The following is a 21556-nucleotide window of genomic DNA, read 5'->3' as shown; positions in this document are numbered from 1 at the left end:
TTTTGACACTTTTACTCAGGTATTTTCTTTATTTTCTTATCATTATTATTCTAAAGGCGTATATTTCATTTTGTTTGGACACTCTGTATCTTTCGGGGGATCTACCCTATTCTATGCACTCTAATAAAAGGATACATCATAACCCTCCAATCCTCCCATTGCTTGATAAATTATGACGTCACTGGGAAATGATTCGATCGTATATGCACTTGCCTCATATAATCGGTGTTCACCAATTAAAGACAAACCTTTTTTCCTTTGCCGGTCGAAATCCATCTCTGGATATATTTCTCCATAAAGCAGATCGGTTCATATCAAGATTATTAACAGTTTTGGACTAAAAGTGAGCTTGTTTTGTCTTTAGAAGACTTTTGCCGATTAAACCTATCTGAAGCATAAAAGGTTCGGCTTATAACCTTTTCATCTTCAAAACTGATGTATGCTTCTATATAACTTTGTTTTTCTTCTTCTTCACGTGGAACTTTGATTTCCTTTTTTCATCGTTTGAAGAGAAAATTGCATACTTTCTTGAAACTTTTCCTCAGTTCAGAAGATACTGACTTAGTTGCGTTTGCCTTTTTTTATACAGACGCACTTCTTGTTAAAAAAAACACATAAAGATTTGAATTATTTTTTGGGGGGGACTTAGTATTAAAATGGATATCCTGAGCTTCGATGAAGAACGTCATCATCGTTCGTTTTCAGCGACCACGGGGTTGACGACGCCTAAACTCACACTGACATCGATTTCGACACCGAGTATCATTCGACCAGAGCAAAGACAACCTATCAAAATAAGTAAGTATGAAATATTTGAATAATATTTTGAAATTTCCTTACTTTTTATATGATGTAAATTACATCTCGTGATTTACAAAATTATTCAAAGCATGACGTGATTCGGAACTCGGAACAGCTCCGAAATTATTTTTTAAGCTAATTCATTTTTTATGGAAATATCATTTCTATTTAAGTAGCATAATTAACATATTTATGTTATAAAGCTAGGAAATACAATATCAATAGATATCGTGGCGCCGACTTACGAATGTTGTGGCTGTTGTTGTTGTTATTTTGTATTTCATACTAGTCAGTTTTTACTATTGTTGCCTTGTTAATTTGCTTTCCTTTTTTCCAAAAACAGAATAATTTCTTTGTTCAATCTATATCAGTTAGATAAAGTAAAGGAAAGAAAAGTTCTTAGGAAATCATGCAAGGCCACCTATCCTGTCCTGTATATAGTACGTTATCCTGACAAGCTCGCTCTTATGCCTCACGAAGAGTTGCGATAGAGTATAGAAATAGAGATTGATCTGAAATTGTGTAGCTAATATACCTAGTTCTCACTGTAGCGATTCGCTCCACGATCGAACCGTGATTTAAATCGCGGAGCCATCGCGATGCATCGTAGCGATCGTGCCAGATCGTATCAGACCTTGAAGTCAGTCGTGGCAGTCGTTACGGTTGTGATTATACATGTATATAGAGAACAAATTTGGACGGCTCAGAAATTTCCCCATCAGATACGAAAGGCCAATCGTTACGGATGCACGGCTGTGCATCACGGGAACGAGATATATAATAGGAAATTTAGATCAATCATACTTTGAGTTTGATTTGAATCTGTTCGCAACTCTTCGTCCGAGAGTCAATTCTAATAATAATAATGATAGCTGGATTTATAAAGCACTTTTTGCCTGAGGATACAGAGCGCTGCAATAATTGCCTCGGTTTTAGCTCGAGCTACCATCACCGGCGCTCAGTGCATGCAAGGTATTAATCCTGTCGGGTACCCATTCACCTCACCTGGGTCGAGTGCAGCACAGTGTGGATAGATTTCTTGCTGAATGAAAATACGCAGACTAGGATTCGAACCCACTTCCCTGTGTTTGAAAGGCGAGAGTCAGAACCATTAGACGCGACCATGATTCTATATATGCGATTTTTATTTTTATGAATGTGACGCTTACAATATTTTGTATGTGTTTGAATGTCTTTATTATGGACGATGAAAACAAATCTAAATCTATGAAGACAAATATGCATACTTTGATCTATTTCAATTCTGGATTAGTTTATTTAGATGTGTTTGATTTCTATTTCGATATATTTAGTATAAACCAATGATCGTATCAGTCATCATGAATAATGATAACAATATAAATCAGTTTGGGATATTTTCCCATTTTATTTAACTGCGTATTCTTCATTCTTTATCCATTTATGTTGTTCTCCTTATGCAATTTAATAATACTTGTTTGTTTCTGTTATTACAATAGTCATTTTAGGTTAAAAGTCAACAGACTCGCATTCTACTGGGTATGTCTACCTATCTCTATGAATAAATTCCGAGTCTAACATCTCCAAAGTGCACATGGTTAACTTTGTTTTTGCCCTCATAGCTTTTCTATCAGACATCAATAAACATAACCTTAAATTTGAAGCCACCAACACCACGAGACATGTTAGCTTTCTGCATCAGAACGCTCCTTAATCCGGAGTTTATTGCATTTCACACATTTAATTAACATCACGGTCCCACTGGATTCCAGGTTGTCACCGTTTCATGCAGGTGTACACACTCTAACGATGCGACGCCATTAAACCTCGAATACCAGAGAATGTTGAAAGGCAAACAGCTTTTACACCAAACTTTGTTTTGCTGTTAGAGGTGTTTTCTGTCTTGATTTCATTTCTGAAATCTTGTCTAGCCAGAAAAAGGACCGACATCATCTCGTTGTCGTCTTATCTTACTTTATTTTTATTTAATCTAAACTATTTAGTATAATGTTTTTTAATAGGAGGCTGCACTCTCGCTTGTAGCAGCGTCCACCATTGCAAACCTGTTTGTGTATACAGTTTTGCTATATGCTGATTGTTTATATCAAACTTTACAAAAACAAACATAACATTGTAATTGTTGGAAATTGAAATAAATGAAAATTGAAATTTGGAAAAACAAAATGATATACTTGAAATACTTAAATGACCATGATAAAGATCAATGTTCTTGTATGTTTGTCAGTTTGCCTCCGACGAAGAATCTGCTAGGATTTAGGCCCCTTTTGACTCTCTATTTTTAATGTTATCTGATATAAGAAGTCGGCCTTAATGAAGAGATTATTCATTGGTAAAAGTGCTTCATCTGGTTTATTAATTATGATATATGTCAATATATTTTGAGATATTCATAAAAAAAGGTTAGATTCAAATAAAAGTTCTACATCAAGCCTGCGCAAAATAAAGAGCTATGTGTTGTCTAAAATAAAAGAGTTCTTCTTTTTTCAAACAAGTCAAACAGATGGGCAGATTATGTAGATGGATAGATAGATAGATAGATAGATAGATAGATAGATAGACAGACAGACAGACAGACAGACAGATAGATAGATAGATAGATAGATAGATGGATATATATAAAGGAAAATGTTGGAGAAACAGGATTGCTGACACGTGTACAACGTGCGACACAAAGCCACTCACACGTTGTACAAGACGCCGTTGTAAAACGTTCCCACGCGCAGGACGCGAGCCGCACACGACCACTTCACAGGTTGGGGTTGTCCCCATTATAAAGGATTTCTTTCTGTCTTTGTTGTCATTTAAAAAATCAAAATCATGGCATACACATTCCTTTGTAGCCTGTCAAGTTCACGGAGAGTGGTGGAACGAATCGTAAAATATAAAGGGAACAGGGAGATAGGAAGAGAAAGACAAATAGAGAGAGGGGGGTAGAGAGATGAGGGGCGGAATCATTTTAGCTTGGCTTGGTCGAACTCCTAGATTCTCACACACGATAAGTTTCTCACTTCTTTCTTTATACTCTTCACCCCTAACCCCCCCCCCCTCCTATCTTTCTGTTCCACACTGATGTCCCTTTTCAGCCATTTATCTTGCCCTCTTCTCCATATACCATATGTTTCAAAACTTTTTTTGAAGAGATACTTTCATAACCTTGGAAACTGTTGGGAGATGGGCAGGTTTTCACGAATGGGTAATGGCTAATATGCTGGCTGTCTCCAACAACATGTTATGATGTTCTTTTCCTGGATTAAAACAAAATAGCGAAAGGCCTGTCGATATACCGTGGGAAAATAACTTTGATCGAGATTAATCTGAAAATAAGATATTTATTCAGCTTCTTCAGTGTTTCTGTGCTCCTTTATGGAGTTGTTTTTTAGTCACATTAATTTTTTTTGGAATGACAAGAGTCTGATTTCAGCCATCAAAATGGAAACAACAGAAACAGAATTTCGCCAAAATGTTGTAATTATATTTAAATAACTACTGGTTGAAAGGAGATATATACTTTTGGAGTGGCTGTTTAGTGCAACCTCTCTCCAAATTTCTTAAACCTTAAATCGGTCTTTAAAATGATATAACGTTCGACATATTTATCGATTACTTTAGACTGTTTAATCACGAAGATTGAGTCATGATTAATATTTTGTTCAAATTTTCGATTATCATGTGGCTGGAATATATTCTTCATTAAAGTAATGAAAAAAAAAATGTTGATATAATAGCAGTTTTTTATTGGAATTCCCATCCCCTCTCTCTCTCTCTCTTTCCCCCTTCCTCTTTTCAATGGACAGTTTGAAAAGTTATAAGAGATCTCCGTTGCAGCTTAAAGAGCAGGAACGCGTCAGTAATGCGACACAAATCGGTAACAATATCAAAATCGTGTAAAGTCGGCAACAATATCAAAATCGTGTAAAGTTGTCATAAACCCGCAAGTTCTGAAACCTTTCAAGTACTTACTAAACAAAATGGAAGACCTGTCGTATAGATGTTTTACAGAGCATGAGAATTTTGCAATTTAAACACATTTTGAAGCCCGTTTTTACAGTGGGAATTAAATTGAGCAGAAAATGCGCAGTCGGCTTCCATATACGGATGCAATCGGCAGAAGTTGTTCCATGCATTTCTAGGGCTGCGTTGGTTTTGTTTGATTCATCTGTTACAATTTTTGATAATGAAGAAAAGGTCGCAGTTTAGCCGTCCTCTGAATGAAACTTTAATGATATATTTGAGAAACTTTAGGGATTAAGATTGCATAAGTGGTATAATTCCAATTATTTTTACATTTGATTTGTGATTATTGCTGTAAAGACATGAAAGATTTTTTTTGCCGTTTAAATTCTTTGTGGGACTAACACTCCCAACAATGTCTCCTGTCGTCAATTCATTTTTTTTATATTTTCTGAATTTAATTTGCAAACATTAAATTACTATTTGTAATCCACCATTTCAGGTTACTTCATGTTTTAATGCTGATTGTATTTCCTTTTAGGTTTTTTATTGTTATTTTTAAAGTCTCTCTCAAATATTAGTAAAAAGATAATTATTATTTAGATGTTGTTTTACTGTCTTTATTATAACTTAAAATGTGTAATGGCTGGTATACCATATTCAATTAATTCTTTTTTTAAATCAAACTCTGACTTTTAAAAATATGAGAGAGTTGAAAATCATTTGACAATAAACTTTTCAAAATGAAAATAACTTAATAAATTAAGAAAAGTTTCGATGTTGATATCATTTTCCTTTACCTGATTATTGATACACACCAATATGTTATTGAATAACATAAATAAAGGATCTCTATATTGACACAAAAGCAAAATGACAACACTTTTTTAATACACATCTAATGAGAAAACATGTAATGTAATGAAATAGACATGTTTTCCCATTAAATGTGTATAAAAACAATGCACATAACGAAATGATCCTAATACCAAAACTTATAGTCAAGATAATGCATCGGAGATGAGAACCAAAACAACAGCAAAATTATCTATGCTAAAAATATGCCTTTGTGACATTTTGAAACAAAATGATAAAATTCTACAAAAGAAAAGTGACTTGATTTATTCTCTTCAAAAGCATGATTAATAAAGTTCATGTTTTTATTCTTACTGCGTATACTATATTTGACCTAAGACATACATGTATGTTGAATTCATGAATGAATATGAGGTATCTGAAACTGCAGTTGAAATGAAATCACCGAGTCTCTATCGAGACAAACAAAAAGGGTAATAATAGTTAGACATGTTGCTTAGGATAATGGAACAATATCACCTTGATATCGTTCAGAGCCGTGACAAAGGAATCTTGGCCGAGGTTTCACCTTTTCATTGCTGCCCAGATCCATCCCCAAAATGTTTTGACAACCTGCCTTATACGAACAACCAAAAATAGATAACAAACACCATTTGACAATTAAAACTGATGTTTATGCAACTGGGATGGGAGAAGTGATCAGAGTGTCTCTCATGTCTTGATGAAAGAAAAGAGATCTTTTCTTTTCTTGGCAAACTTTTCCGAGGAACTTGGCTATTGTCAAGATCGTGGTGGCTTAATTTTTAAGGCTTGATGTAAAGTACAAGGTGATATGAACGGAGTATATAGGTTCCATGATACTTGCTCCGGCGACAATTGCTCCGCTGCAAATTCCACACACTAATGGAATGACCAACTTCAACCCTGGGCCTTGTCTCATGAAGTTTTGCGATCGATCCAATTAGTCGCAACTATGGAAAGCCAGCAAAGTCAACATATAAAATGCATGTTTGTTAAAAGAAAATCTATATTATCAATGTATACCCATAAAAAACATAGATTTTTTGACAATTTGGTGTGTTCTCCTTTGTTTACAAAGGACATTTTGCAAATTTCCTGTAGAAAATTTATGACACTAATGGATTTCCATATCATAAACCTAACCTTAAAACTAACATATAACTCTAAAGCCCTGGGGCCCGTTGCAGAAAGAGTTGCGTTTAAACGCAAGCCAAAAAATATCAATCGCAAGTCCAAAATGCGCGCTGTTGATTGGTTGAAAATCAAGTTGCGCCTAAATTTGTAGAGTTGCGATTGATTGCAACTCTTTCTGCAACGGGCCCCTGAGCAAATGCCGTGTTACCATTTCATAAAACTGTTTGCAATGGTATAAACAAATTTACACGTGCCTGGAGTATGAAAGACTATTTTTTTTTGTTCTTTCAATCGCTTCAGGTTGTTTAAAGCTAAAGTTGAAATTCACAGGTGATGATTAAAATCTTTTTGAGTTGACATTTTTTTTAGTACTGTCATTGTATTTTTGTCATTATGAAATCGTATCGGCAAATGAAAAACATTATCTTCGCTTTATTGTTGAAGGTATACACTACAGGTTGCTTTATAAAAAAAATAAATAATTAACTATAAAAATTTTAAGTTCGGTTTTGTAAACGATGTAGTCTATATATACGAGTGGGGTGATGAGCCCCCCCCCCCCCCCTAAAAAAATGAGCGACACATGGCGTATGTTGGATAAGGGGGCTTTTTAAAATGAAAATCTTTCTTTTTCCCCATTCTTTTATCCCCTTTTTCTTGGTCTTGGAACTTTAGAGGTAGATGTAGAGCCTCCCCCCCCTACATGCCCCCTTCTATACGCTAGTGCTACACTGCTTTGGTTCTTCTTCATTACACCTCCTTCCCCCCCCCCTCTCTCTCTCTCTCTCTCCTTTATCTATATTCATTTCTTTCTATCCTATTACTTCTTTCTCTAACCCTTTTATTCCCCCTCCCTGATATAAATTCTACATGAAAGTCAACAAAATTTATTTTACCATTTGCACTTTTCAACTCATCCGAAGACGCCGATCTATATACATTTTCTGTCTGGTCCAAAAAAGGAGAAAAGGGCAACTCTTTTCATCTATAAAGTAACACATGCATAATAGTTAGGAAACTTTTAGACAAAGTTAGCGAGACAAGTGTATTCTTGGCGAACTGTTTTTCCGGGACACTTCGCCATTGTTTCGGTTGTTTGCCGAACAAACTCGGGTCGTGTGCTCGGCTCGCGAGGGGCTCGCGATTGGCTCGCGACACCACTCTGGACTTTGCTCTGATTGGTCAACTCGCTCCACCCCTCCATTTACCTTTGTAAGCCAAGTACTGTCTTGAAAAGATTCTAAAATAACAAATCAAGTTTTGATATGTCTCTTGGGTTGTTACTTTTGACTATTACCCGTCGAGGGAATAGGAACCCTTTGTTTGTTAGCTCTATATTTAAGGCGGGGACTTTTAGGTGAAAACTTAGTTTGCAGAGAAGACCGAGGCAGTTCTGGAACACTCAAATTTCAGCAAAGTCCAACCATTCCAGAAGAAAACTTAAAGGACAATTTAATTTGCAACTGCAAATACTGCTGTTAGATTTTTTTTAAAGACGCATTTTGTGTTCCAAACTATCGTAAAATGAGGGATCCTGGTTTTATCAGAGGTATGAAGTATTTCATTTTGATAATAGTGTTTTCGGTTGTTATGGGTTTTATTTTTTGCTAATTATTCAAGTAATGAGTTTTCGTTATGCGACTTTTCTTTTTTTAGGGGTGAGGATTTTTTTAAAGACATTTTGTGCACTTATATCAATTATGATTTCAAGTATAAAAATAAGTTATCAAATTTCTTCAAGTAAGTTATTCAATAAAGTAGTGTTTCGTTAATTAAATTATAAATACCTTTACATAACCTTTTTTTCAGTTGACGGCTATAAACTTGACAAAAACTTGGTAACTATTGCATATCGTCACGAAAGATAGTGAAATATTCCTTTCAATCCCATTTTTTGTCTTTCTTCATATTCTCCAGGTGATCGTCTGCTGGACATCCCGTGTAAAGTATGCGGCGATCGAAGCTCCGGCAAGCACTACGGTGTCTACGCCTGTGATGGGTGTAGCGGGTTCTTTAAACGCAGTATCCATAGAAACCGGGTGTACGTCTGTAAGCAGCAAGGAAAAGGAGGAGGAGATTGCCCCATAGACAAGACCCATCGCAACCAGTGCCGGGCCTGCCGGCTCAATAAGTGCTTCGACGCCCAGATGAATAAAGATGGTAAGAACACCTTTCATATTGCTTTCAGTGCTTCAGTGTCGGTGTTAATGTGTTGACCAGTGGTCTTGGTTTTGGTGCTTGTGTAGTGTTTGGAAGCCCATATGAATCTAGATGGTGAGAACGCCTTTCATATTGCTTTCAGTGCTTCAATGTTGGTGTTTTAATGTGTTGACAATGGTGCTTGTGTCGTGTTTCGAAGCCCATGAGTAAATATGGTAAGAACACGTTTCATAACTATTACTTCAGCGTTGGTGTCAATGTGTTTATAATTGTGATTCTGATGGTGATGGTGCTTGTGTTCGTATAATTCAATGTTTTGGAAACCGGTGTTACCTTTTTTTTACACCCAATGAATATTGTTTTAGTTTAGGAATTGGTATCAGAAAAAAATGATTACCGTAATTAGACTGACCAGAGTAAAACCTGCCGACTTTTATAATTTTTTTAATTGACTTTTTTCCTTCCTAAAAGAGAGAATCAACCAACCGATCCTATGCTTCTCATCAAGATTCTTTTTGTTTATTTATTGATTTAAAATTAAAATAGATAATACCTGAGAAATATAAACATCTTCACATTGTGAGGCGAGGACTGCTTTCCATGACCAACCTCTCAATCTCCATTCAAATACATATAAACAATCGAATAAAGAAGATATCTTTCTTATCATATCTTTACAAAATCAATTAACAAGAAATCCGAACCGCCGACCGATGGACATTATGATACGCTCTGATAAGGAAAAGGGAAAATTGGCGTCATAATTACTGGCACATTGCTGTGGGGCGGAACGGGGGAAATTATCGTATACTGGTTTTGAAGATTGTGCTTGATTTGCCCATTTATAAATTCGCATTTTACAAACTTAATAGGTAGCAGAATATCTAATTCTATCCTTTTTTCAAAATCTGTCTAAATCAAATGTTAATACAGACGAGAATCGTAAACTTTGAATGCAGAAATTTCAAATTTGAAAATCGCACTGTACACTATACTCCATGCAAGACAGGTGCAATGGTAATGCCTTTAATCCTGAAGACATGACACCATTAAGTCAAATGATGCTATAATTACTGTTCATTTTGTCACGATTGATAATGTGAGGAGATTGATTGTAATTGAGGTGAAAAAAGGAGGAGAATAGTAAAATATGAACGGACGAACACATGCACGCGCTTCTAATTGTATATCCGGCATTGTATCTAATTGTTTGTTTCGTCAATATTACAAGTTCTACCGCATGCACTCGCGAAGTTCACGGTTTCCATGTAAATAGATTTGTAAAAATATATATTTTCTTTCAAGCGCCAGAAATTTCATTCAATGATTATTTCCGCAAATAAGCCACTGAAGATGTATTATGGAAAGAAAACCGCACACTTAGACCCAGATGCACAAACACAATCAATGCGATGACCTTTCTTGCACTTGGGAAGAAGGGGGGGGGGGGTTGGAGAGAACAAAATAAGAAAAGACGTTGCTGTGATTTGTGGTTAAAACATGTCACCGGGAAATCATCCTTTACAATCACTGTAAATGTACTCTTAAAACACAAAAAGGCGAAAAGGGTGGAAAAGGGTCGAGGAGTAGTGGATTTTTTTTTACCCGAAGTTATTAAAAATGCTGTCACTCCCCAGCTCTTTTAAAAGGTGATTTACCCCTTTCATTCTTATAAGAGTGCGGTTGATATTTTCTAGAAATAAATCTTTAGACATTAGATTTCAAGATTTCTATACTTCCTAACAATTTAAACTTTTTTCGTACAGTATCAAAGCCATCACATTCCCTACTCATTCCGATAATAACTAAATTGATAATTAATATTCAGCTATAGAAATAAGATTCTTCTATTCTCTATGTGGGGTTGTACCTTATTTTGAGAAAAATAATGGACTTGTTATTAACTTACTTATCTTTGGTTGGAAAAAAATCATGCAAAATGGATCCGGGGATTGTTTTACCCAACAGTTTGTTATGCACAAACACACGAAACTGTCATAAAAATCCTTGAAAGATTTATTAATCTTATCTAATCGAAATTCTTATTTATTCTCTCCTTGATTTTAATAATCATGAGGTCAATGATTATTTGTGCTGTACTTATCGCATTTCCTTTCTCGGCAAGTGGCCGGTCTTATTATATACCCCCCCCCCTTAATTCTATTTAAAAAGACATCATTTCAGCGGGCAGACGTAAATTGTTTGACATTTTCATTTCTCAAGAAGTCGATGACAGATGCTTGTCTGTTATAACATCTTCAAGCGAGTGCCCTTCGCATCCTATTTTATCGCTGCGCGCCAAACACAAATAAGTCAATACCATGCGCTTGTCGTCTGCAAACGAAAATGCACGAGACGGCGAGAGTCTGTGGGCGCACTCGGGCCGCGCTTTTTGGCCGGAGCTTTGCTTTCCTATCTCAAAGTTGCTCCTGAAAAATAAGATATGAATGGAATAAAAGGAATATACCTTTTGATAATAGCCCTGCCCTCGAGATCGAGAGGAGCTTGTTGATTTGCCCTCGGGCTAAAAAGGCGACGCTATTAACCTTCCAGGCAAATGCCTTCTGATAAGGAATGTTGAAATGATGAGTAGTTTATCTTTCTGTTGCTGTGTTATCTCTTGCCATTGAAATTGGGTCTTGAAGATCCTTTCAGTCTTGTGTCATCTGCGCATGCACTAGGCCACAAATTTGTACTTTTCTTTGTACTTTAGACTTGGCCTAACCCGAAAAGTGCACACTTTCTTCAATTTTGTTGTTCAATGATTCTTAAGACATGGAAACGACTAAACCTTGTGATATACTGAAATCAGCTAATTTTTTCAATGGTAAAAGTATTATGAGCATTCTCTATGTCCTTATAGCACTGTTTAATTTATTGTATAACTTCGATTTGCAACGCATAATTGATATTCTTTTCTGTTATGGATGGATGGACTCGGCAGGACAGCTTCCTGCTTGTATATTGCCAAGCTGATACATTTTACGTCTCAGTTAATCAGTCATAGTGCTTTGACCATTATATAGACGACATAAATTACTCAAGTTTTTTTATAATATTTATCAAAGTGGAGACAATGGCAGAGCGGGGATTTGAACTCACAACCTTACTATCATGAGGCCAATGGTCTAACCACTAGACCACACGAGCCATCTTGATTTATTTCATTAATCCTTATTATCCAATACCATCCAAAATATAATTTCTTGGACAATTATTGCGACATAAATTTGTTTTTATACAGAAGTATTTAGGTGATAAAAACATAAATCGGTTGGAACATCTGCACTTTACATCGTCTAGATGGAATCAATCAAAATTTGAAACTATATGAAATATAAGTTTTTGTCCATAAAACCATTTGACATGATAAAGATGTTATCAGCCTTTAGATACAGTATGTATTATATACGTTGTCATGATTATTTGAAAGTTCATATAGGAAGAAGGAGAAAAACGTTGGACGCGCAAAGGGAATATGCCTTAATTCTGGCAGCGCGCGCTTTCGGCCAACCTATGGGGGTGATTTTTCCCGACGACCATGACGAGAGGGATGCGAGTGGCTCTGGTAAATTTATTCGTTCTTCCTTCTTTGAGCTTGATTTTCTTCTTTTTTCTGTAGAAAGGTGTCATTAATCGCTCACTTGCCAAGAAAGCCACTACGGGGAAAGTGACCGGGAGAAATTTACCAGCTTCGCGATGATTGATCACGCTTGATAAAATCCACCTTGGCCAGGTTTTAATGTCAACGTTCCATATAACCCATCCCAAGACACTAAACGATTAACTTCATGCCAATGATTAGAGGTCGGTCACAGGAAGAGATGCAATCAAACACAACTCCAAACATCAATCACAACTTGATTTAGAAGCACACATATAGGGTCTTGCGATCGATTTTTGTTTTTAGTTGAGTTAAAACGCACGAGGGGGGCGGGCAATTGGTCCAAGCTTATCTTATTAAAAAAAACTATGTTATTGAATTGAGAGTCTGTCAAAATAATATTGCACATTCAGTAAAAAAAAAATTATTTACAGACAAAATGTACATGAGTGAAGTTTAAGATCGGAAGTGGGGAGTACAGGAAAATGTGATGTGCAATTACCAGCTATAGATAAATGGATGGATGGATAGATTGATAGATGGATAGATAGATAGATAAGTAAATAAATATTTACAGATAGTCATAAAATACATCTGTAACAACCGGGTGAAGAAGTCCTAAGAAAAGAAATCGTTGAAGAATAGTGACTTCGTCTTCACCGTATTACAAGAAGTACAAAACTATCATTCGTAATAACTTCCGAGGATTTCAATCGCAATTGGCCACGCTGATCATGCTGACTACGTGTGACTTTGTACTTTTCCTAGTGGTCCCAGCCCACCGCCACGAAGTAACGGCGCTCTCTCCCAAGGGATCGTGTGTATGGTGTCCCTAGTTAATAAGCAGGTAGAAAAGTGTCAAAGTATTCCAGAGCCATATTGATTAAAATAGGATATGGTCTACATCTGTGTGTAGAAGTTTAATCTATCTTTTACTATAGACTTTATCTTGTAGACTCGGGGGGGGGGGGGGGGGATGCGGATCGCATCTTCAAAACTATATGGCGGAGATGGATCATCTAATGAAAAAAATGAACATACATTTTTGTGGGGAAGGGGGCAAAACCCTGTGTCATAGAAAATAATATAGATAATATAGATATTACGTTTATACAATAATGTTCAGTAGACATGGGAGAGAGAAAATAAAAGGACTACTGTTGTACCGTTATGCGATTGCGCAGTATATACGTTTTCCACTTTATAGTTCATAGCTTTATTCTTAGACCGAGAAATTGGAGTCGAATTATATCCAGAACACGGCTTTATCTCCCAAAGAGTATTTTTCCAAATCCTTTTACAAGGTGCTGGCACACCAGTGACAAATTTATGTTTAAAGACGATATGACAAGATTTTGATTTTGTTCTGAAAATAAAGACAATAATACCGATGAGACAACGTCTGCAAGATAAGCCGACAAGATCTTATCTCTTAAATTGTTATAACCTGACATTATGAAGAATGTAAACATGGGTTATCAATCTATAATTTTGTCGTGTTCATATTAATAAAATATCTGAGAATCTTTACAATCCATAAGCGTGTCTGCAATTAAGAACAAAAAAAATGTCAAACTCGATCATAATTTTCGAGCTTATCCATTAAAAGATGTGAAAAATGCCATTTCGATCGATGGTGACGAAACGCCTCTTCAGAATGTGGCGGTGCTTGAAATTTTTGAAGTTGATACTCGATCTCATCCTTATACAGGAAGCGTCGAGGAGATTAGAAACCATTATGTTCGATCTTAAGAAGAGATCAAGACATTAATATGTCACTCTGACAGTCAGGCGTTGCTAAGTGACTATGACAGTTTCTTCTCCTTCTTGGAATAATGCTGTTTTATATTGTTTATAGGAGAGAACAATGTTGTTTATTTTCATATAATTTCTAATAAAGTCGGAATCTAACATGATAGCGAAACTTTGCAGCTTATAATGAGTAAGTTAGCTAAATGTATTGATGGACATTGAATTTCACTCTGACTGGTCATTTGTCATTTAATGTCTGGAGTCAATGATGTCGTTGAATTCTGTATAGAACGTAATGATAAATGCCTTTCACATGCACCATTGTGTGAAATTATATTTCATGTTAATAATTTCAATATATATTTTTTTATCAGATTTTAGTTTTAAGAAAGCTGTTTTCGCCTTTCTGTCAATTTCAAAGACTGCATGCCTCGAACCCTACCCTCATCTCTCCCTGTGTGTTTGTCTGTCTCTCCGCCCCCCCCCCCCCCCTCTCTCTAACCGTATATCTTCTCCTCTCCAATTGACACTTTCATGGAAATATTCAATTCTTTAGACAGGAAAAAAGTGGTATATTTGTTATTAATTCTCCACAGTGCAAAAAGTAATATATGATCAGACGACGTAGATCTAAAAAGATTTATAGCGGGAAATTTATAATTTGACTACGCTGACCGAAGTTGATGGATATTATAACAGCTACTTAGAATGTGAAGTAGGTTCTCGTTGTTCTTGCACGACCCACTCCCGGAAACTATTACTCTGGAAATGAATTTTCTTAAACGTTTTACGACAATAATGGCCGTGCCGAACCGGTGTAAATCATAGACAATGACGACTCAGACATTCTCAAGGAATATGAGGTTGTCGAACGTATCATTTTCTTTTCTATGAACAAAATCCACACAATTAGCATGGTTAATTGTGTTCCTTCCAACATGTCCAAAATGAGCTTCACCTTCGTTAAATACACTACGCAAACCCAGGTGAAAAGTAGATTTAAAACATAAAACAATAATTTTTTTTACTAACATGTGTTTATGATTTATATTTCTAGGGCAACTTGTTCGGCTAATGTATAGCTTGCATTTCTGTGCAAACATTTTCTTCCACATGTTCTCTTATTCCTTTTTTTTCTTCCTCTCTCTCCCTCTCTCTTCCTATCTCTCTCCCCTAACCCTCCGCCAATTAGATTATTTTCTTCGATTCATACATCCATTACGAAGTCTTGTAATGTTTTATTATTTTATGTATAATTCAGTAATCAATATCATCATCAATCCTTATTATCATTTTGGACAAAGAGCCCATTTATTGTGTAAGTTCATTTCAGTCCAAAGTGCATTATCTTTTTTTGGATCACCCTGGTTAAAAAATGAATCAATTAAAAGAAGTCCGCTCTCAGAAGTATCATTCAAGTCCTATTTTCGAGTTAATTCAATCTTTGACGGTGACTCCCCATAAAGGGTAAAGATTGATAATTCTTCAGTAATAAAAAAAAATGTGCATGTATCACAATTTAGCCGTTGACAGCTGTGCCTTTTTTAAATCAAAATATTGATACCTCCTAAAACATCGCACCTTTGATAAATGCCCCTCCTAGCAGCCCCATTGTCAAAGTGTCAAATTGTATATTTTCCCACGTTCTATCTCTGGGCATGAAAAAGCTGAAATTAGCCAACTATAAGCACCTGCAATATGCCATTTTTTAATAAATACGTCGATTTCTTTTAAGTGCAAGTCTGTTGTTATTGTAACAGATAGGTGTCATTTTGTAGATAACAAGGTTACTCATCCTTCTATTGTGTTGCGTTGTCAATCAACCGAAAATGGCAGAACTTATTTAGTGCAGCAGTTTCGATGGTATACAGCTAAAAATCACGAAAAAAAATCCAGTGGGCTTATTCAGGAATATTGAAGAAAAACAGATCGATTATGATGATGCATATATCACATTAAAGCCTATTATAAGCAGGCTATTTCACGATAATTGTTAATGTCTTTTTTTTTGCTCATAGTGATAAATCAATTTGTAAATGCAATAAAGTACATCACTAACAGTAATAAATTCTCTGTTTATCATAGTGAAAATGTAATGAAGTATTCGGTCAACGATACTATATAACAGATTTGTGAAAATCTTAATTATTATTGTTTTTAATCAATATTTTACCTATTTTTAATCAAATTATATTTTTCCATTCATTACTTCTGTTATTGACTGTTTGATTGGTTTGAGTTGTTCACCGAGTTATTATTTCATTTATTGACATATATATGTTTAACCAGGGTTCTGTCTTAAAATAATGTATGATGTATAAGAATTATTGAATTAAAAAAAAAGTTTTTTTTTAATCTTGCTTCGTGCATAGAATCGACATTACGTTTGTGAAATTGTGTAAAAATATCATCACTTTATTTCAAGTTGGTGCATGTTGGCATATTTCACTTAACCAAAAATTCGAATATGAATTTTAATCAAAATTGATATTGGTTTGAAGCTAACAAAATATAAGAACAAAATTTATTCTAAAAATGAAATATATGATTATTAAGATTCTATTTTGTTCTATGTCCATCAGCTGTACAACACGAGCGAGGACCACGGAAGCCCAAGAACAAACCCATCATTCCAACAGAGATCAGATCAACAGGCACACCAGGCACCGTTCGATCCCTGACCCCATCCAGCACCACGTCACTGAGCCCCTTACCCCGTCAAACCGGGCACTCAATCCTGCCCCTAACCGTACCGCACCGCCCGCTGCCCGCCGACAAGTCACCGCTTACAGGCTCCTCAACGCCGCTGCCTCCCCCGTCCAGTAGTTTCATATCTTCATCCGTTTACTACGGGACGTTCTACCACAGCCTCCTCACCGCTGAACACTACAACATCAACCCACTCGCGCTGGACGCCGTGCGGGAAGATGACGGGGCCGAGGTCGGTCGGGTAAAGGGGATTGGGTCGTCGATTTCCACGTCGCCGGATAACTTGCCTGAAGTGACAGCGAGGCTTATTTTTACCTCGGTGAAATGGGCGAAAAATATCACCTGTTTTCGATTGCTGCCGTTCAGAGATCAGGTTAGTGCAGTGTTGATTAAGTGATTTTCTTTTCGCGTAATAATGCCCCCGACCCCAGATCACCCCTCCTTACACTGTCCCCCACCCCAATTACCCCACCCCCTTAAAAAGCAAAACAAAACGTTGAACATCCTAATCTCTTTAAAAGAACAGGTCTGAGTTTTAGTTAATAAGTAGAGCAAAATAATGTAATCGACGTTTTCCCCACTATTCTGCTTTTTTCTACTTTCGTATAGTCTAATAATTTTGTATTTATATTTTCTTTCAATGCTTAATATGCGTCTGACTTGAGTATTTATTCATGTGAATTTATTGTAAGAATGGAGGGCAAACTTTTGGAATTTTCTTCCAATTTATAACAGATCAATAAATAAATAAATCTAAATAAGGATCTTAACTACCTATCTACTAGGCCTATCTATCTAGCTAGCTCGCTGGCCTTTTCTCTATTTTATCAGTTATCTATATCACTCATTCTTTCTTTCATTCTATCTGTCTATCTATCTATTCATCTATCTATCTGTCATCTATCTATATATTATATATCCATCTATATCCATCTATTTATCTATCTATCTATCGAACTATATCACTCTATCTATCTATCTATCTATCTCTATCTATCTATATCTATCTATCTATCTATCTATCTGTCTGTCTGTCTGTCTGTCTGTCTGTCTGTCTGTCTGTCTGTCTGTCTGTCTGTCTGTCTGTCTGTCTGTCTGTCTGTCTGTCTGTATCTAATCTTTCTCCCTCCCTTTTCTTTATCCATACCAATTTATTTTCATAATAAGACAAAGTGTCTTGTAGTAATTCCATCTTTTTATTTCTTTCATCAACTCCTCTCAGCTCATCCTTCTCGAAGAAACGTGGAAAGACTTATTTCTGATGGGAATTTGCCAGTGGGCGGTTCCACTCGAAACAGACGCCCTCCTAAAGTCCCTCGCAGTCAGCATGAGCGTGAAGGGAGAGAAGACATCCCCCGAAACCACGGCGGAGCTCGCATCGCAAGTCCGCTACATGAAGGAGACGGTTGCTAAGCTACGGGCAATGAAGGTGGATTTCACCGAATTTGCATGCCTGAAAGCTGTAGCCTTGTTCAAATCAGGTATGGCTATGATAGTGACAAAACGAATGATTGGATACACTGGCGTATCGATGGGCGAGGGGGGGGGCGGGGGGCTGCAGCAGCTTGGAGGGTATGTACCCCCCCCCCCAAAAAAAAAGAATAAATAAATTAATTAATTAAATAAATAAATAAATAAATACATACAATAAATAAGTTACACGACCAGGGAAAAAAAGTCAAAAGTTTCCATCGCTCGCTCGCGACTTTTTTTTTTAATAGAAATCTTACGTCGTGCGCCATGTTGTGCCCCCATCAATTCGCTAATGAAACGGTGGGATGCCTATTATGCCTTCTCCTCTCAAAATATGCCTTAAACCCCAGCACCCACCCCACCCCGCCTATAAATCCAAAGGGATATTTTTCGAGATCACAATTATTATTCATAGGTGTGTCTACTCGGTCATCTGACCGTTTTTACTGTTTGGAAATTAAAAATACATTGAAGGATTATGAAAATGTGATGATATGTGGTTACCTTATTCGCAAATTTTAGGCATATTATAGTGCATAAAAAAATCTTTAAAGCCGCTTAAAACAGCTATTTTATCATTTTTTTTTAATTTTCATATTGAACAATGTTTGGGTTTTATTTTCGTTACTTCAATAATTGCAATTCACTTTTTTATTATCTTTTTTTCATTTCTAGTTTATCTGCAATGTATTCATCATGATTTTCCATCCTTTTTCATTTTCATTCCTAAACCAGAAACCCCTCATCTGAGCGAGCCCCATCGTGTCGAATCACTTCAAGACCAAGCCCAAGTCATGCTGGGGGACTATGTCCGGTATGCTCACCTTTCCCAGCCCACTCGCTTCGGCAGACTTCTCATCATGCTCTCCGCTCTCCGAGCAGTCAGCAGCAAGTTTTTAGAAACCCTCTTTTTCAAGCAGACGATAGGGGAAATACCTATTGAAAGATTACTGAGCGATATGTTCCAGACTTGTTAGAAGAACTTTCGTAATCAATGCATTTAAGCATATTTGATGTATTTTCATATACCGTTTATCATGTTTATTATGTAAACAATATTATTATACTCGTTTTTTGTACCGGATTACATGGAGATTAGGCATATCGAAGGGTGATGCCTTGGCGAATGTATTAACATTACATTGTATGTATAACTGAAATATTAATAAACTATTTAAATTGCTCAGTTGGCGTACCCCCAACAACTTTGGCAAAAGTTTGAATGTTAATTATTGTCTTAAACCTACACACTAAGAAATAAAGGTTCAAAATGGAACCCCGAAAGGTTGATGCAAAATCAGCACCCTCTGGCCCGTATTCTGAAGTCGGGTTTAACTTAAACTCTGGTTTAAAGTTGTGGTTTAAGTATGGATAGCCAACTGTTACATAAATCATTAACAGTACAAATATCATATTTCAGCTCATTTGGCTCTCAAATTATTCATAATTGTCTAGGAAGTATAAATAGATGATTGTCTTCACCATTGAAGAGTCAGGAAAGAGCACAGTAAACAGAAGAAATATACAACCTAATACAAATTTTGACACTCTTGGCTTCCCGTAATTTTAGCACAGAGTTAGACCATGGTCTATAAGTTAAACCTGACTTCAGAATACGGGCCTATGGGTTCAAAAATTGAACTTCTGATTTGGGGTTCAAAAATTGAACCCTGCGGTTGGGGTTCATTTTTGCACACTGCGGGTTCAAAAATGCACCCCTAGGGGTTCAATTTAAAATTTAGGAGTGCAGTTTTGAACCCGCAGGTTGCAAAAATGAACCCCAACCGCATTCAGGGTTCAATTTTTGAACCCATAGGGTGCTGATTTTGCATCAACCTTTCGGGGTTCAATTTTGAACCTTTATTTCTTAGTGTGTACACTCTAAAAATATTGATTAAAATGCTCCATGAGGGTAATTATGTCATGTATGTGTCCAACCAACATTGGGAACTTCTTTTGGGCATTTTTATTTATCCAGTGTGATGAAAATTTTGCCAATTCTAAAGTAATTGCTGCTTATTTTTTACCTTACTGGACAACTTGCTTTCCGCATTGGTTAAAATACTTCCCAAATTGGTTGAACACACAATTACCCCCGTGCTGGTTAAAATTTTACCCAATATTGTTTACAGTGTATATACCCACTGTAGTTCATAGTACACCATCCATTCCTAAGCTTCAGTGTGAATCCCCTCGGTAATCCCAACAACACTGCATTACCATTATTTATATCAAACATTCCTTTATCCAAAGCAGTATTAATTTCAAAAATATACATTCCATTCTCTATTTTATAAGTGGTCAATGGAAGTTAATGAATGCAAAAAGGAAGTTAATGATGGGGAGTAGCCCCTTTTAACATCAACATGATCAAAGCCAACTGTCATTTTGTTTGTGAAACGGTGATTAAACTTAATGCTCGTGGCTTGTGAAAATAAATATAAATATGTAAATTATAATTTATTCTTTTATCATTCAATTTCTAGCTAATTGCTTGCTGTATTATTAGATTTGAATATAGAAATCAAAATGTTAGTGTAAAGATTATAGGACTGCACATGTAATATTTCAAACTATTGGTGGCAGCACCAGCTTCTCTTATTGTCCAATAAGGCTTCTCTGCCTTCTAGGCTGTCTCCTCGTTTTATACATTACTTCTATTTCTTGTATATTCCAATATGGTTTGTAAATGTTGTTTTTAATATAATCCAATCCAATCCAAAAGTCATTTGATATAGCGCCTTTTCATTTCGGTTACAAAGCGCTGCACACACACTACTCCATATTTGCTTTGGCCACTAAAACAACTGTTCTACACCTCGGAATGATATATGAACGAAATGATATATGAACGATGTTTTTAATATATGAACGAAATAAATGCATATGAATGAATGAATGAGTGAATGAATGAATGAAACTGTGTAAACAAAACTAGAAACAGAAAGAAGGAAAAACATGTGAAATATAGGTGGTTATTTTATCAGTATATTGTTCTGGAAACTTGCTGAAATTAAAAGTTAAGTGGTACTTAGATTGACCCATTTTATCTTATGTTTTAATATAATTATGCATACATGATTTTTGTGTTATAAATGTTATAATTGTTATAATAATGAGTGATTTTCAATGAGT

At 36.0% G+C, this 21556-nt stretch overlaps 1 protein-coding gene across 1 annotated transcript; it reads left to right on the top strand.

Moving 5' to 3' along the window:
- Positions 1-656: 656 nt before the first annotated feature.
- Positions 657-19454, top strand: LOC121412998 (nuclear receptor subfamily 2 group E member 1-like). The gene is made up of 5 exons (XM_041605761.1): positions 657-798; positions 8641-8883; positions 16822-17321; positions 18171-18429; positions 19157-19454. Exons 1-5 carry the CDS (start codon positions 657-659, stop codon positions 19396-19398), a joined length of 1386 nt encoding a protein of 461 aa, XP_041461695.1. The 3' UTR covers positions 19399-19454.
- Positions 19455-21556: the final 2102 nt, after the last annotated feature.

The sequence above is a fragment of the Lytechinus variegatus genome, chromosome 4 (genome assembly GCF_018143015.1).
Source record: "Lytechinus variegatus isolate NC3 chromosome 4, Lvar_3.0, whole genome shotgun sequence".
NCBI classification, from domain to species: domain Eukaryota; kingdom Metazoa; phylum Echinodermata; class Echinoidea; order Temnopleuroida; family Toxopneustidae; genus Lytechinus; species Lytechinus variegatus.
The sequence above is the reverse complement of the archived record's forward strand: the minus strand, read 5'-3'. Positions and strand labels throughout refer to the sequence as shown.